The 17827-nt window shown below is 41.4% G+C and overlaps 1 protein-coding gene across 1 annotated transcript in view; it reads right to left on the reverse strand.

Annotated features, from left to right (window-relative positions):
• VAPB (VAMP associated protein B and C) overlaps positions 1-17138 on the reverse strand; it is a 43556-nt gene extending 26418 nt beyond the window's left edge. Inside the window, exon 1 of the mRNA XM_065414993.1 lies at positions 16988-17138. Coding sequence (XP_065271065.1) covers positions 16988-17045 — 58 coding nt within the window. The 5' untranslated portion in view covers positions 17046-17138. The remainder of the gene's footprint in view (positions 1-16987) is intronic.
• Positions 17139-17827: the final 689 nt, after the last annotated feature.

The raw sequence follows: 17827 nt of genomic DNA on the forward strand, positions 1-17827 counted from the left end.
GTTTAGACAGACTTTAAATTTGTATCTACAAATCATACAGTTAGATATTCAGCTTCCATTAGTAGCATCTACGGTTAACTGTGCATGCAGAACTGAGGATGGGTTGAGGCTCTGAAAATCTGACCCATATTATTCTTGAACGCATATCAATAGTTGTGCTTTGCCTTTAATGACTAATAAGCTACAAGGAAGCAGAATTGGTACATCATGCAAACTTAGCAGCTGAATTCCGCTATCTTACACTGTTGTAATTGTGAAGTAAATACGGAAGTCAGAGTTATTTTGGATGTTCACAGATATAACTGAGAGCAGAGAGTTTGACCCACTTTATTCTAGGCTGTATGGAGGAGAAAGTTTGTTTTAGAAGGAAAGTCAACCATTAAGAAACCTTAAAGCTGTCTAATGGACAAAAAAGCGAATACTGCACATATTAAAAGGAAAGGCAGAGTTATAAGAGTGGTTAGTACAAGATTCAACTGGGGTGTCCCAGTGAAAGCATGTTATTCAAAGGAGACACCTGGGATTTCTAATGGGATCAGTGCTATAGATTGCTGGCCGTCCAAATATTAGCTAGTGTGCTACTGCACTCATTTCTCTGTTCTTCATATTAATGGAGCAAGACAATTATAGAAGTGAAAACAACATTTAGATTAACTGGCTTCTGACAAAGGCTATAAAACAAGAAACAACTTGGTGCATAATCATCGGAAGGAATTACCAAAAATCCTAGAGAATAAAAGCCAAGTGGACATGAACATTTAACACTGTAGTATGCAAATTTTCTTCATATTTTGAACTGTAAAATAAGAAACTCACAAAAAAGGAGGCTAAATAGATTTTCAACTGGATACAAAAGTGATCATTTGTTTTAGCACTTTTTAAAAAATGTTACGTTCCTTTATATAACTGTTGCTGCTTCAGGAAGATGGGACTTGTTCCAAACCACAGCACTTTCAGCTTGAAATAATTCACAGATTGAATGATAGGCTCGCTTTCCCTCCTCCTAAAAAATTGGTCTTTTAAGGTGATGTATGATAAAGTTGTAAAAATTCTACAGGCTTAAAGCCAATGTCCTTGATGCAAATAGTTTAAAAAGAAAAACAACACACACCCTCCAACATCAATATAGCATCAGCTCTGCGTGCACTCTGAACAGCACATTAGACGTGTATTTGCTATGCAAGATGGCAGCAAAAGGGGAAGCCAGTGGAATTTAGGGCTGAACACACGTTTCATGACATGAAGCAGTCCCTCAATGCACCAAATTCTGGCTCTACTCAGTCATGTGGCACCATGGTGGTCCAAAGGTGTAACCACTAAATTCCCTCAGCCTTCCACATTGGAATAGAGTCCATGATTCCAACCCCCACTTTGAAAACAGTCAGAGACAAGGGGCTATAATTAGGAGCAATGGAACAATTCTGAAATAGATTTTGGGGACAGATTTTCAAAGGAGCTCAGCACTCACTTAGGCACCTCAGTAAAGTAGGCAGATTTTCAAGATCAATCTTAATGGTGGGGAAAGGTACTGTTTACTGCTCTAAAACAGAAATTTCTGGGTGCTGAGCACTTCTGAAAATCTGGCCATTCAGGTTATGACTTTACTGCAGAGTTAAACTTGGGCAACTGGCACCTATGTTTGACTAGCCAGGCTGCAAGCAGCCTCACTGCAAAACCAGACTTGAATGGGTCTACTTAATTGCATCCACACTGGTGCTGCACTCACTCATGCATCTCTAGGACTTCTGGGGGATTGTCCCATGGTTCTTAGTGCTGCACTAAGCCTCTCAGAGATTTTTTTCCCAGCGAGTTGTGGGACGTGTGTGTACTGGGCACACGGGGGGTGGGAGGGCGGGGAAGAGGAGAGAAACTGTCAAAAGGTACCGGAGGACTATCAGTATGCAAGCATGCCTGTGTTCTCACTGCAAAGTGGGTGGGTCACTAGCCCAAGCATAAGCAGCATTTGGGCTTAAGCCTCTATCCCAAGGCAGGCTAGCTAGATAGGGTCAAAAGTACCACCACATTTAGGTGAGAGTTTTGTGTAGAAGAACAAGAGCCAGGCTAGGAGCAACAATGTAATAAGAGCCTGAGTCAACACTGCAGGGAAGGCAAACTCTTTAGTGCCTAGATGGGAGCTACTGAAAACTGAGCTCTACTAAAAATCTGGCCTAGTTTATCGAAAGATTCAGACAAACAACAAAAAACATTCATGTTACTGGCATTATTTCCAGAAAAATTAGATTATACCCAGCAAGTCTAAGTATACTCACAGAAAGTTTCCCCCTCCTAAATGAAATTGATTTCTAAAGCTAGGAAACTTTTTTCTGTTCTTTAAACACCATGAAAAGAAAAAAAAAAGGGGGGGGGGAGTTATAGGAAATGGAGAATCTGTCTGTACATAATCTGACATGGGGTTGTCATGCAAGCTATCTAAAAGGAAGAATGTAACAAGCTGAATTTGGTGGTGAAAAGTTTGGAATGTTCTAACTGGCTGAATTTCTTCAGCCAGTTAGTTGATTTGTATTAATGCAAACAGGCAACTGGTATTTGCATGCAGTATCTAGCAATGTTAAAAAAACCCAGAACCACCTAGTTTGTATCTCAGAGGTCACAAGCGTATATTACCAAGGACAGGAGATATCTGACTTTCATATGTACTCCAACATATTTTTCCCACCAGTTATTTTCAAACTGTTTCTGTGGCTTTCCACCCAGAAGCTATGCATGCAACCCTTCACATTTGAAGATCACTGCACTATTTCACAATTTGCCACGCTCCATTTCCTATTGAAACACCAATGCTATATCAATCTTATCTAAAAGTGTCATTCTACATTGTAGCGTTTTACAATTTGTAAGATGATCATTTCAATAAGAAAAAGTAGTTGAGAATTAAATCAAGAGTATTATGTCAACTATATAACATTTAATAAAGACTCGTTACCTTACAAATGCAGCACACAGATTCATGATAGCGAGCTATGGGCTAATATCAGTTTGCCGAATAGTACATGTGCTATTCCATCGCCAATTATCATGGCAAATACATTACCACATTGTCATTTCACTCAGACGGCTTCTATTTGTGTGCCCTTTATGAAATTATTTGTATCCTAGTCAAGGCCCCTTACACTGGGGGAAAAAAAGCAAACAATCCTCACATATAGGGTATGCCTACACTTTGAGCTGGGGATGTGATAGCCATCAAACTAGTGTGCTAAAAATAGTGTAGCTGTGGCAGCACAAGTGGTGGGAGGGGCTAGCTGCCCCAAGGATGTATCTATTGTCTCAGGGCAGTTAACTCCTTCTGGTACTCATGTTGCTACAGCGGCATTATTTTTAGTGCATTAGCTTGATCAAGGGTATCTCCTCAAGCTGAGAATCACAGCCCCAACTCAAAGTGTACACATACCCCATACTAATATCTTTAATCACTTCTGTTCTCTAGCCCTGATTCAACAAGGTACTTAAGCACATGTCTAACTTCAAAAATGGGACTACTCATGTACTTGCAGTCAGTGAAACTTCTCACTTACGGTAGGTCTACACTGCAACTGGGAGGTGAACTTTCCAATTCAGGTAATACAGGAGCTAGTTCTACTTGAGCTATAAACAGAAGTATGACCACAGCAGCTTGAGTTATCCTCCCATTACAGCTTTATAGGGACAGCCTCAACTTAAAGGGAAACAAAACAAAACAAAACACAATCACACTTCTATCTGAATATTTTAAAATCTGTTACAAATAACAGTAACACCTATGATTAATTTAACTGGAAGACTAGAGAAAGCCTATTTTCTGTTTGTTTACTATGCATTTCACAGATCTTGGAGTCAGTTACTCTCTTTCCCTTGCATACTCCTTTCCCCCTTTTAGTTTGTGTGCATCTTCTCACAGAAATAAGGGAGAAATTATATATATTTTAAAGAAAAATGGTTGATTGTAAAACCACAAAGATTGACAGGAGGGCTCAGTGACAGGTATAGCACTTGTTACTTTATTTTTTTTTCTTTTAAGATTTGATTAGATTTCAAGTTTATTACATCCTTTAAGAATAAGCTTTAAAATGAAATAAGCTGAAATGTCAAGTGAGACAGCATGGTCTGGAAAAACAAGTACATGGCTGGGAGTCAGGAAGTCCCGAGTTCCAATCAAAGCTCTACCACGGTCTTGCTGTCTATCCTTAGGCTATGTCTACACTACCGCGGTAAACTGACCTACGCCACGCAACTCCAACTACGTGAATAACGTAGCTGGAGTCAACATACCTTAGGTCGAGTTACCGCAGGGTCTACACCATGGGGGGGTCGACAGGAGAAAAATCTCCCGTTGACTTACCTTACTCTTCTCATCAGGGTAGAGTACAGGGGTTGACTGGAGAGCAATCTGCAGTCGATTTGGCGGGGCTTTGCTAGACCTGCTAAATCAAGCCCGATGGATCGATCTCAGAGCGTCGATCCCCGCTGTAGTGTAGACCTGCCCTTAGATAGTTCACTTAAGGACTTGGCCTTGTGATTAAAATCAATGGGAGTTGACACCAATTTAAACAGGAGCAGATTTGGGCTCTTAAAATTTCTCCACCTGTAAAAGTTAGTATAATATTTAGCTAATCACAGGGAATCTTGTGAAGATGAGTGTTTTAAAAGCACTACATTCTACATTTTAATCATTATCATTTGGCCCTGTAGACATTTGTAATTAAGCAAGCATCAGCAACTTTTTAAATCAAAGTAGTTGAGGAATGAGAAGCTGAGAGTATCTGTATTATATAGATACACATATTTCAGAAGTACTTGGTTGAAAGCAGCCCTATTCTGAATTTGAAGATTAATTAATTTTTAAAAAGTAGGCAGATCTGTATGCCTGCATCACCCACTTCTGACCTATTCACCTCTGGTTTATTCTTTTCACATCTTTGCTACCTTGCTTTCTCCTCCCAATTCATGCTATGGCTAGGCAGTTCTTTTACTACCTTTGAAAAGTATGTACTACCACTGGAAATAGATACTTCACAAAGACCTGGTCCAGCAGAATTCAACTTGAACAGAAAAAACCTCCCACACAAAACTTCCCAATACTCTACCTGTACTTGAAAAGAAAACGGTATTTACAGAAAACGTAGTATTTTTCATCCAAAAGTATTTAAAAAAAGCCTTTACAGCAAGATGAAGTAGGATGAATCTTCTTTGTTCCCCCCCCCCCCCCCCCGCCAACACAACAGGCTACAAAAACTCCACGGCCCACCTGTGTCACAACAACGGTTTTTCTGCATATAAAAGCCAGGACCAGCATAGGGGGTAATAAGCAGGGCAACTGCCAGGGGCCCCATGCCACAGGGGGCCCTGCAAAGCTAATTTGCTCAGGGTTTGGCTTTAGCCCCGGGTAGTGAGGCTTGGAGCCCTGGGCTTCAGCCCCAGGCGGTGGGGCTTAGGCTTTCTGCCCTAGGCCCCAGCAAGTCTAATGCCAGCCCTGTATGGCAGACCCCCTGAAACCTGCTCACGGCCCCCCCAGTGGGCCCTGGACCCCTAGTTGAGAATCACTGTTCTAAGAGATTGACATACCGTACAATGTTCATAGGGCACAGATAGTGAAGATCATATTAAAAGGTGTTATGGACCTGTTTTTCCCAGACATGCTCAGATCTCAACTTTCACTGGAGTTCCAGATGCTTAGGACTTAAAAATCAAGCCCTATTTGTTTAGTCTGGGTGGAATGGAGCTCATATCCACGTAAGATATAATGTTGATAGTATATGCAATTTAAAAAAAAAAGGTTCTAGAAGCTTCAGTCCAAAAGAGAATTTGCTGTGTGACAAATAGGAAAAAAACTATCTGCTTGTAAAATCTGTTTAGACAACTGTTTCTGTAATTTCATTTGCTATCTAATCTTCTTTACAGTTCTGTCAACTTGTTACTTGCTCCATCTTGCAGCTATTCTCCACCTCACCAAACACAACTTCTAAGATTTATTAGAGATGTGCCAATCCTGGGCTATGGACATGTGACTTTCAGTACTGACCCAATACAGTAGTTGCTAAAAATGTTCAGTAGCTCTGAAATACGTTTGTGTTCTCAGTCCTATTTCAAATACCTGCATCTCAAAACACACCACACAACTTTGTTGTTAAGTCTCAGTGATCAAAGAATGAATGGCTATGGAGAATTAGGCACACCCTTATGTATGGAAGTAGTCCTTCCAATAGCAAAGAGAAGTACAAAGGCTGGAGAAGCCTGCAAAGGCACTGCTCATGCTGCTATCTGTACACTGAAATCAGCACAAGACTTAGAGCACCAAAAAATTATATTTCAGGAGTTGTTTTCTAAAAAGCCTTAGTGGTATTAGTGTTACTCCTGGGGGAATTCTGCACCAAAAAATTAAAAATTCTGCACACAATATTTGAAAATTCTGCATATTTTGTCAAAACACCACAATATAATCATGCCAGTAAATTATTTTGGTAATTTATTTCAAAATATCTGTCAGCAAGTATGTCTAACAATACAGATCACAAAAAAAAAGAATCTGGTAGTTTTTTTTTTTTTTTTTTTAAATAAATAGATTCCTTACTACGCATAATACAGAACTTTGAATCTTTCATTTAAATTACAATACAGAACTATATTTCCTGCACCTGTCAGCAGTGCAAAGGCTTGGGGAAGTCAGGGGTAACGGAGGCGCTGATGGAGAGGGAAGGAGCCTAGGGGTGAACCTGGAGGGTGCTGGGTGTGGGTGGGAGCAGGGTTTTTGGGTGGGGGGAGCGGGGGGGGCAAGGGGTGCGATTGTTAGGGAGTTGGAAAGCCTCCCTCATACAGACCCTGGCTGACCCCAAGCCTCCCCCATTCAGACACATCTGCCCCTGTCCCTGCACCCCCCTCACCCCCATGGGTCTCTGCAGCCCCCCTCCCACATCCCTAGTCACCCCACTAGCTCCTGAGCCCATGCCCCAGTGCCCCCCAACTAGCCATTCTAAACTCCAGTCTGTGACACCCCTCCCCCCAGGAGCCCTGTGTGCCCCAACCTGGCTTCGTGGGCAGGGTACTGTGATGAACTTCTACTTCTGAGGGAATTCTGCAGCACTGGGCATAGAATTCTCTCTCTTCTCCCTCTTCCCCCCCCCCCCCCCCCAAAAAAACCCCTTTCTGAAACAGAAGTACTGCAGTTCTGCCTTTTGCCCACCAGAAAAGGCAAAACTGCAGCACTTCTTGGGCAAAATGTATTTTATGTGGGAAAATAAAAAATTATGCGGGACAGATTAGTTCTGCGTGTCCACATATGCACAAAATTCCCCCAAGAGTAAATTTCATGGTTTGGTGGGCATATTTTCTTCTTATATTTCCTCTGAAGTAATTTTTTCTGGCCATGCATGCCCCATCTACCCTGATATCTCGATTTCAGAACACTGAATGTATTAAATATTGGGGGGAGGGAGGAAGAGTAGCAGCTACTATGAACAGTAATTGGACAAAGGTTACAGCAACATGGTAATTTAAAGAAATCTGTATTATCATTCTGCTATAACCCTTGTCTATTTATTCCATAAAGACTCTTTCAAATGTGTGGCCACTATAACAAACAGCAACATCATAATTAACATGATGGCTTTAGAATAAATGGAGAATAATTTTCTTCTCATTATCTAGTTCTAATGTATTCATTTTCTATTACAAGTCAAATTGTATGTGTTCATATACATTATACATGTAATTTATATCTACAAGGTTGTTACTGAATTGGAAGAGATTCAAAGATGCAATTTATACATAATTTTAAGTACCTGAATAAAAATAACAGTGGACGTAAAATTAAAGGTTTCAGGGTACACACAAACTGGCTGCACATCGAGTAGATTATAAAATAACTACTGCTATTAATATATTCAGGACCTAAAAATGGAGATCAATCCTGTGCTCTGCAAGCAGTGGAAGCTATGGCTCTGCTGTTGAACTCTTAGAGAGCTGGATTATTAGTGATGTTTTCAGGATGTGATGGAAAACACAAAAACAAACAGCGTTCAGGAGTAACCAGAGAGCCTAATAGAGGTAGAGAAAAACCTACAATTATTTTTCAGAGGAATCACAGCACAAAATTCAAGATAGTGAGGTGGAAAGCATTCTGCAGTCCTTATACGAAAGCAACTCCCATAGAGGTAATTTGAATTTCTGCATGAGTCAGGAGTGCAGGATTATGTCTGCAGTGATCAGAATCTAGTTTAGTTTGTAATTGGTACTGTAAGTGCAGGTACCTATAGCCTCACTATGGTTATAAAATTAAAGCTTTTCTCCCAATATAATTAAAGTTAATCGAACGTTTGCATACAAGCTCTCTTACTTTATTATTGCTTCTTATGCCCACAACTGGGAATAGATGGGAGTGTAAAACAGAGAAAATAAGGCATGCTCAACTTTAGCAGAACAAACATTTGGAAAAATGGTATAAAGTCACATGGTATAAATAAGAAGCAAAAAGACATTTTATAAAGCCTTCATTTTCCTGAGTTGTATAGCCAGTTAATATGACTCTGGGATAATCACGCTTTCAGTGAGCTCAAGTGACTCGTGCTAGGTCTTAAAACTATTTGCAGAAGACAAGATTTCCCTCCATTGTAGGTCCCACACTTATAGAATCTTACAAATTGCATTGTAAATAACTGTTGGATCACCAGGCATACAAGCATATCCCACCTCTCCTTCCCTAATTCCCTACCCCCTACTGTGGAAACTGAACAAGAAAGCAAGATTAAATTTTTCAGAAGCACAGCATCTTTAATCCAAAGCACCATGGTAAGAGGGACTTTGTTTACAGCTCAAAGAAGAACTATGGCATTTAGTAAAGAGATTGTTTTCATAGAGTAGTTACTATAATATGAGACAAAGTACTGCAGGAAGCAGCGGAGCCAGTTTTTGAAATATTAGAAAAGGTGTTTGGAGAAAGCAATATTTTGACATAATTGATGACAGGAGAAACTTACTCAGCTTCGTATGGTGGAGCATGATTTTTTGTTATTATAAAACCTCAGTCACTTCTTTCTTATCCAGTCTTAAACCCATTTTTAATTAAATATGGAAGTAGTCATGCTCTGTCACACAGGGAGAACATTTTGAGTGGCAGCAAAAGCAAGACAGCTGTTGCAGATTTATTACATAAACCCCTTTCTATAAAAGGCTGCCTAACAGGCCAAGTTTTCAAAACACAACAATTAGTCCAGTCACATTAGAAAAAAAAATCCTGTGTCCCTTATGCACACAAGAAATGTCCACCTTGGCATATAAAGCAGTGCCTATAATAGATTCGTATATTGAACAAATGTTGAGGGGGAAAAAACAAAGCTGTAGAGTCTTATTTTAAACCTTGCCCTTAAATTGGATAATTGTGCTTATGTACTGATGCACATATGCAGAAGCACAGGCTTTCTTCTGTCACTGGCACTCAGTGGAGAGAGATGAAGGAAAGAAAGGTCTCAAAGAAGTGGTACTAGCAATGAGAATGGTCTACAGTGCTGGAGTTCATTCTTCACTAAAAAAGAAAGGCCTAATACAGAGGTCCTTAATCTAGCAAAATGCCCATTTATGTCAATGGGAGTGGTGCTTAATTAGAGACAACAGAATTTGGCTTACAGTAGGGGTTAGGGGAGTTTCTCTATGAAGCATCCTGTTTCTCTATAAATAACAGATGAAATTAGTCCTGGCCAACAGTTATGACACAACAAAACTGCTTAAAACCTAATCCAATAAAACTTTCAAAAACAACCAACTGCATTGACAAAAAAGGCTGTGTTATTGTACTAACTGGCCAGGTTCTTTCAATACTTGTGTTTTCTCCCTGCAGTGAGCTAATAAGACTGATATGGTAATGAGATATTAGAAAATGAATGTTACAGTAAGATGTGGACATAATTAGCAAGGGTCATTTGATTCCTGCATTGTCTCCAGCTTGGCGAAAAGCTACATTTAGAAGAAATACTACCAGCCCCCCCAAACCAAAAAAAACAAAACAAAACCCCACACAAATACTGAGATGAAACTGCATATTACCTAGTTTTCTGCAAAATTAAATTAACACTTAAAATGCTCATTAGACTTGACTGAAGCAATGCCTACATCTTTTTTAAATGGTTATTAAGAGATGTACTTTCCATTGCAGTCTTCCATGAGATTACAGGCGCCTCAAAACGAAGAGAAACTCAGCAGACCAATATTACATCTTCAGTTATTCAAAGCAAGTGTTTACACTAAGTTTTATTACCATTAAAATGATAATTTGGAGCAAAATTCTGCATGTAGAATTTGGTTTTATATTCTTATGTAAACAATCAATTTATATGAATCAAGAGTTCACATGACGACCATTGATACGTCTTTAATTCATACGGCTGCAAAGTGAGACAGAAATGCACTGATTTACAGAGGAAAATAAACCACTGCTTTGCAACTAGAAGGCTTAAAATTACTATTTAAAAAAAATAGATTCCGAAGAATTCAACATAATCCAAAGAACTATGATAATTTTGTGCACAAATATTTAGAATGCCTCTAGTTATGATCCCCTTTGACTAATGGTTCCGAGTAGGAAGTCTAACATTTTACCAGTGTTTAGATGCGATAGGGCTAAATCTTGCAGTCCCTATGCAAACAAAATTCCTATTGAAGTTAGTTGGACTTCTGCCCTATGGAGGGCTCCACGATTTAATCCATAGTAACTGAGAAGGCAAATAAACCAAGTTGGACCAATCCATTTTAGGACTTTTACAAGCACTTCGGTTTAAATACTAGTGCTCTTTAGACAAATTAGGTACAGCAAGTTTGCCTGATTCACAGTTTAACCGGTGTAACTACTTTGGTTAGGAAAGTGATTTCCCAACCCCGATATAATTACACCAATATAACTACCCCTAGAGCAGATGCAGTAAAATTAGTATAAAGGTGCCATATACCACTAACTGTTTCCCCTTCCCATAAGGGAAATATTTCAGCAGCAGTTCCTAAGGAACCGTACAGTACAGCGTGATTCTACGGTCCCTAACACAAGCCATAATGGCTTAGTTTTCAAGTATGCAATGAAAACAGACCCTGATTAAGATTTTCCAAATAGTCTAGGGGATTTAGATATATCTTCAATGAAAATTAATAGAAGATGTGGCTACATCTCTTAGACTGCTTTGAAAAACAACTCATAATCCAATCTTAGATCATGGAGTCATAAAAGATACAGCAAGAGACAGCTGACACAAAATGGTAAAACTGTGCTAACTAGTCTCTATATCGACACACACTCAACCTCACCTATGGGGTTGTTACTAACATATCCATAATATATGAAATAGATATAGACAAAAAAAATCACTTTCAAAAGATGAAAAGTTGAAGGCCTGTTGGGGGATATAATGATTGCCATGAACTATAACTTACTTTATCTTCAGGTTTTTTTTTTTTAAGTGATGCTAATTTTCCATGAAGTTACAACTGATGAAAAGTGATCGGGTAATTATAAAGATAATACTAATGATGCACTTAAAATCAGTATAATTCAAGGAGGTACACAGCATGTCTACTCTACCGTAAAGAACATTTAGCACAGTTAAAATAAGTTATTGATTTTATTTGCATTGCAAAAAAAGAGGTACTGTAACAAACTACAAATATTTAAGTGTTGCTAGGAAAATGATTAATTTTGTTTCATATTTGGGTTGTATGTTGAGATTTGTATAAATTTAGGAAGTTTAGCTGTTCTTTTGATACTGTATTAGGTTTTTATAATCAAACCCAAATGAGCAGGAAGAAATTAATGTTTTGCTGAGAGAGTACAAAACCACTTACTTTGATTAACAATCAGTTACATAATTAAAGTGAAATGTGAACTGATAAGTTTTCCAACAGAGTAGTGGATAGCTATTCATACAGTAGTCTTCAAATAGATGGGAGTAGAGAAATCCTAGTACAGACTGCCATTATGCATGAATCCAGAAAGGCTCATGGTTTCTAAGAGTTTAAAGAAAGCACTGTATGCATTTTCAGTTGTGTTCTTTATTCATATCTAAAGGGCAATTTTAAGAAGATTTTTTAAATGATTTCTGTGTACACAGATCAGTGCCCATTCCAGTGACAACACAGGAAATCCCCATTTAGCCACAAAACAGATATAACATTTTGGAAATGTGCATTGTTCTTACCTAAGAACCCTTAACAATAGCATGCTTAGAACTTGGAGTATAGAAACCACATGTAGAGGAGACAGGATAGTTTCATCTCCATGATCTATTCAGTCCTTAGCCTCTCTGCTGAGACTGATAGCGATGGAGTCAATTATGCTGATGAACTGTGTGAAGTAGACTAAGATGACCACAAGCAACTGGACTGAGAAACCTAGATCACGAACTACCATAAGCATCAGACATCCACTTTCAGGTTCAAGAGATTTAGGGTAAATCTGAACCAACGACAGATGATAGCTTGCAAAAAACACTACCAAGCCTCAAGCCAATGCCAAAGCAGTGTTCTTGATTAAACAGGAAAAGTAAAGGGTACACCTCATTCCAAGGTTATTTTTCTGCTCTTTTCAGAAAATGAAGTTATATGGAGTTGTAAAACATATATGCAGAAGCGAGTGCTTGTGCACTGGGAGCAGGAAACAGCATTTCCAATTACAAGTAATTCTTATTGGTCTGTCTTCCAAGTTGTTAAACTCAAGCATTTGGCAGTATTGCTATTTGCCAACTGGGGAGCACCACAGCACACTGCTGATTCACAACTCAGGGCCTACCTGTGGGCTAGCCTCTAAGAAAGCTGATGCAAGACATCTCATCTGCTCAATCCAGGCCATTTTATCTTAGCAACTTCTCTGACTCTACTGTATTTTATTAAAGAACACTTCCTTACATCCTCCCCAACCTGGACAGGAAGCAACAGCATTACAATTATATTTAAAATAAGCTAAGTCCTAAAATGGTTACTTCCTAATGAAATGTACTTGCTGGCATTAACAGACCAATCATGTCTCTAAGACTAGTTTTCAATAAGGTGTCTATACAATTTTAATTTTGTCCCCCTGGGGATCCATACTGTACACTCAATGAGGCAGGAGTCCTGTGGAGAAAACAGTATGATTGTGTAATTAAAAACTATGAAAATGTTTCAAGTGCTTGACTTTGCAACCTAAATGTTCTTTTAAACAGTTTTTACATTTAATTTCCTCGTTTTTACAAGGAAATATATACACACACCATTGTATGGTGTGTGTGTGTGTAACAACTCTCTCCATCATACATCATTAGGGTTTGAACTCTGAACCTTCAGCAAAAACTACCACCACTTGAGCTACAGGACTAACTACATGGGCCGGCAACAGCAGAAGGCAGTTAACAAGGGGTTGGGGGTATGGCAGCCTGACTGGCTCTTTCTCCACATGGGGTTCAGGCTCCTACTCCAAGTGATGCTGGGGCTAGGAGAGGTGGAGGGAGTGGTTTGCTATAGCCATGTGCTGGGTTGGGAGCGGAGAACCTGGTCTTGCTCTCACTCTTGCTCTCCTTCTTCTTCCCTCTCTAGCTAAGTTTCCAGCTTAGTATGTGGTTTGTCCGTTGATGCTGCCTTGGTAGTGGAGGGTGCTTGACTTTAGAACAGGGGTCGGCAACGTTTGGCACGCGGCTCGCCAGGGTAAGCACCCTGGCGGGCCGGGCCAGTTTATTTACCTGCTGACGCGGCAGGTTCGGCCGATCGCGGCCCCCACTTGCCGCGGTTCGCCATCCCGGGCCAATGGGGGTGGCGAGAAGCGGCGTGGGCAAGGGATGTGCTGGCCTCGGCTTCCCGCTGCCCCCATTGGCCCAGGACGGCGAACCACGACCAGTGGGGGCCGCGATCGGCCAAACCTGCCATGTCAGCAGGTAAATAAACTGGCCCGGCCCTCCAGGGTGCTTACCCTGGCGAGCCGTGTGCCAAACGTTGCCGACCCCTGCTTTAGAAGGTTCACATTCACTTATTTTGACAGCCTGCCATGGCAAGTGAGGGAAAAAGAATGGTGATTTTTTCAAACAGATTAGATTTTAGTAATGCCTGAACAGCATGTCCTGGGACAATTAAAAGACCTAACGCCATAGCTGAATTTCAAAGGTCTGCTGCAAACAATGGAGGTGTAAGAAATTTTCAAAAATGGCATAAAAAAAATCTCTTATAATGGACAGTGTTAGGCAACCTGAAAATGAGGAGCTGGCAGCAACCCCCCTCTTGTCTATGCCAAGGAAGACTTTCTCTCAACACTATACTACAGCTCAGCATGCTCCCTACCACTGGATATATTCTTCAAGGTGGTAACCATCTTTCTAAGTAACAGAATGGTATAATAATTTTAGAGCTGGAGACTTCACTACTGTTTTCAACTCTGAACTGGCTCCATGCATCTGAAGAAGTGGGTTTTTTACCCACAAAAGCTTATGCCCAAATAAATCTGTTAGTCTTTAAGGTGCCACCAGACTCCTCATTTCAGTGCTGGGATCTTTATACCTCCCATATCCAACATATGTGTTATGAAACTTAGATTCCAATCCTCCTTCACTGACATCACTAGTGTCTACAAAGTTCTCTGAGATCTTCCAGGGAAGAGCACCATGGCAGCACACAATGATAGAAAGGAATGGAGTGTCTTCTGCTATTGAAATCTCTCAGCAATTCTTACCTACTAATATGATGCAAAATATCCCTTCTAAAATAAGGGTACCTAACTGAAAAATGTAATGTCTGACATATTCATAGGTAACACATAATAAAAGAAAGTCACATAAGCACTATCCAGAGCAGAATAAACTTCCTGATTACTTCAAATATGGCTTTTCTGAACAAATCTGTTGTATTTTCCCTAGGGAAACTAGCTAAAAATTAATTACTACTAATTGAATCTTTGCATACCAAGATACATTATGATAAATCTTGACGTAGTGTAGATGTTTAAGCACAAGTTTAAATCAAGTCATTTAATATCTGAAAATTGTCACTTGACATTTACATGGCATGTTTCCCTTGTCATAATGCTACAGTATATCAAAGCGTAGAAATCACTGTCCTTTACAAATTACTTTTCCTGTCATATGGCTGTAAAAAAAAAAAAATCTAGTGAGTAGTCGACAATTTCACTGATGCTGACAGTTTAGCTCTGATCTTGAAGCTGTGCATTATTTGATCAACAACTGGTCATCTCTCTATCTCAGCAGATCTTGGCAGTTGTTAAAATGGATTGTGTTTTGTGAAAGAGAAACAAAGTACAACCCGGGCCTCCCAACAAATAATGAGTTGTTTCATTCACAACTCAACGCTGATTAAAGGTCAGTACCTTTGTCCATCACACATTCAGACGCTGATTTTTAAGTCTGATGGAAATAATTTTGGAAGGGAAATTATTGGCTAAAATGTGAATTTTTATTTTTACATTACTATATTATACTGCAATAGTTTACTTCTAAATTGTGTTTAACTCAATACTGTTGCCTTGGCAACATGCAATTACCTTAATTTGCAACAAAATAAAAACATTCACTCCAGACCATATTTATTGCTATGTTTTTGTTCTTTTAAATAACTGTTTACCATATTATTTTTGAGATATGTATTGACCAAGATAACAAATAAATATATAGGAATGTTATTTTAGCCATATGTTTAAAATTAAACTACAGCTTTCAATAAAGATGCAATTAATATTTTAACATCAAACAATCACTACTTTAATATTTAGCAAATATTCTTCTAAATTTCAGTAGTGTTAGTGTTATATTTTTGTAAGGGGAGATGTTTCTACTTCTACTATAAGTGAATTTTATCAATGTTGATATGTAATCTAAGTAGACTGTGTTACAACTTGATGGACTGGACTGTTGTAACATAATAATTTAAGAGCAAATAAAGTTAAACTGTTCACAGGAGGGTTCTTTTTTCAAATAAAATCCCGAACAGATAATTAGGAATGTGTTTGTCTTAGAGGTTTATAAAACAATGAAAAGAAAAACAAAAAAATATTGCCAGATTCAAGACCAGAAATCCCAGATTTTCTTTCACACACAAACTGAAATCCATTCCACATGTTCCAGGGCCCTGGATGGTCCAGCTACATGTAATTCTGACAGCTTTCAGATGGCTGTAAAACTGCTCCAGGAAATAGGAGCCACAAAACCATCCACTTATGCCAGGTGGTGGCTGCTATCTCAGCTGAAAATATTTTTATTCTTCTTTGACTACAACTCTAAAAAAAAAAAAAAAAAAAAAAAAAATCACAGCAGCCAGAGCTAATGATTAAGACCACAATCAGATTATTTAATCCGTAGGAGTATGTCAGGATACAGCTCACATAAAAGACGATATATATAGATATAGATATAAAAATAAATGTCATACTGAATTACACCCATGAGACAAACTCAAAGCAGAGAGCAATCATACACAGAAAAAGAAGATAGAAGGGCTGTTTCTCATCCTGTACTAATGACAACACCGAGGCGACATGGAAGGTCAGATTATTTCAATGTAGTGCTTCTCTGGAGTGGGAGGGGGAAGATGAGAAATCTGAAGCTGGAGTCTTCTGACTACACACCACCACACGATTGTATGTGTAACACACACACACAAATTACAAGACACCCCCGCCTTCCCAGGAAACACCCCACAGAAAGATAAGCAGCATGTCACGCCCCTGCCCCCCCTTTGTGGTCTCACAATTTCAGGGCTCCCGGCATGTCTGGTGCCCAGGGATTGGGGCGAGGCCGGAGCAGAGCATCGGGGGTCCAGACCTAGGGGCAGACGGAAGCACCCAGCGCCGCCACGGGGCACCGGCCGCCTGCCCCCCCAGGGAGCGGTGGGAGGGCCGCAGAGCGGTGGGGCTGCGGGGCAGGGCCTGCAAAGGACATTTGAGCCGCGGGAGCCGAGCGCCAGCCCCCGGAAAATGGCTGCCGCTGGAGCCCAGCCCTTGGCAGCGGCCGCCGAGCGAGCGCCGGGCCCCGCGGCCACCCCTCACCTTTGAATTTCAGCTCGTGCTGCGGTTCGAGGCTCAGGACCTGCTCCACTTTCGCCATGTTCCTCGGCGGCGGCACCGGGAGGGGAGGGGCGGGCAGCTGCGACGCGCCCGGCGGGTTTAATAACCCCCGAGCCGCGGGTAACCGGCGGGCGGGAGGGGAGCGGCGGCACCTCTAGGCGGGGTGGGGGCGTCAGGCGGCGGCTGCGCGGCGAGGAGACTCCCGGCTCGCACACGCTCCCCTCACAGGGACCCGAGGCGGCGCGGTGGGGGTGGGGAAGGAGGCGGGGATAATGCAGCACGGAGAGGCCCAGAGAGAGGCTGCCGCTGACGTCTCCCTCCAGCCGGCCCAGCAAACAGCCTCCGCGCGCGGCGCAGAGCGACCCAGCCCGGGGCAGGGGAGCCAGGGCGCAGCGCGCAGGGCCGGGAGGGGAGCGCGCAAGCAAGGCAGAGGCGGGGCGGGGCCAAGGTACAGCACGTAGGGCGGGGAGCGCGCAGAGAGGGGCTAGGGCGCAGGGAGGGGAGTGGATCCCGCAGAGAGGGACTAGGGCACAAAGCGCAGGGTGGGGAGCACGCAGAGCAGGGCTAGGGCTCAGTGCTCGCGGGGCAGGGAGAGGGAGCGCGCAAGACAGGGCCAGCCAGGGCACAGCGCTTAATGTGGGGGAGGGCAGCGCGCAAGGTAGAGGGAGCGCGCAAGGCAGGGCAACGGCGCAGAGCGCAGGGTAGGGAGGGGAACGCGCAGAGCGGGGCTCAGTGCTCGCGGAGCAGGGAGAGGGAGCGCGCAAGGCAGGGCAACGGCGCAGAGCGCAGGGTGGGGAGGGGAACGCGCAGAGCGGGGCTCAG

Source organism: Emys orbicularis, chromosome 12 (assembly GCF_028017835.1).
Source record: "Emys orbicularis isolate rEmyOrb1 chromosome 12, rEmyOrb1.hap1, whole genome shotgun sequence".
Classification (NCBI taxonomy): Eukaryota; Metazoa; Chordata; order Testudines; family Emydidae; genus Emys; species Emys orbicularis.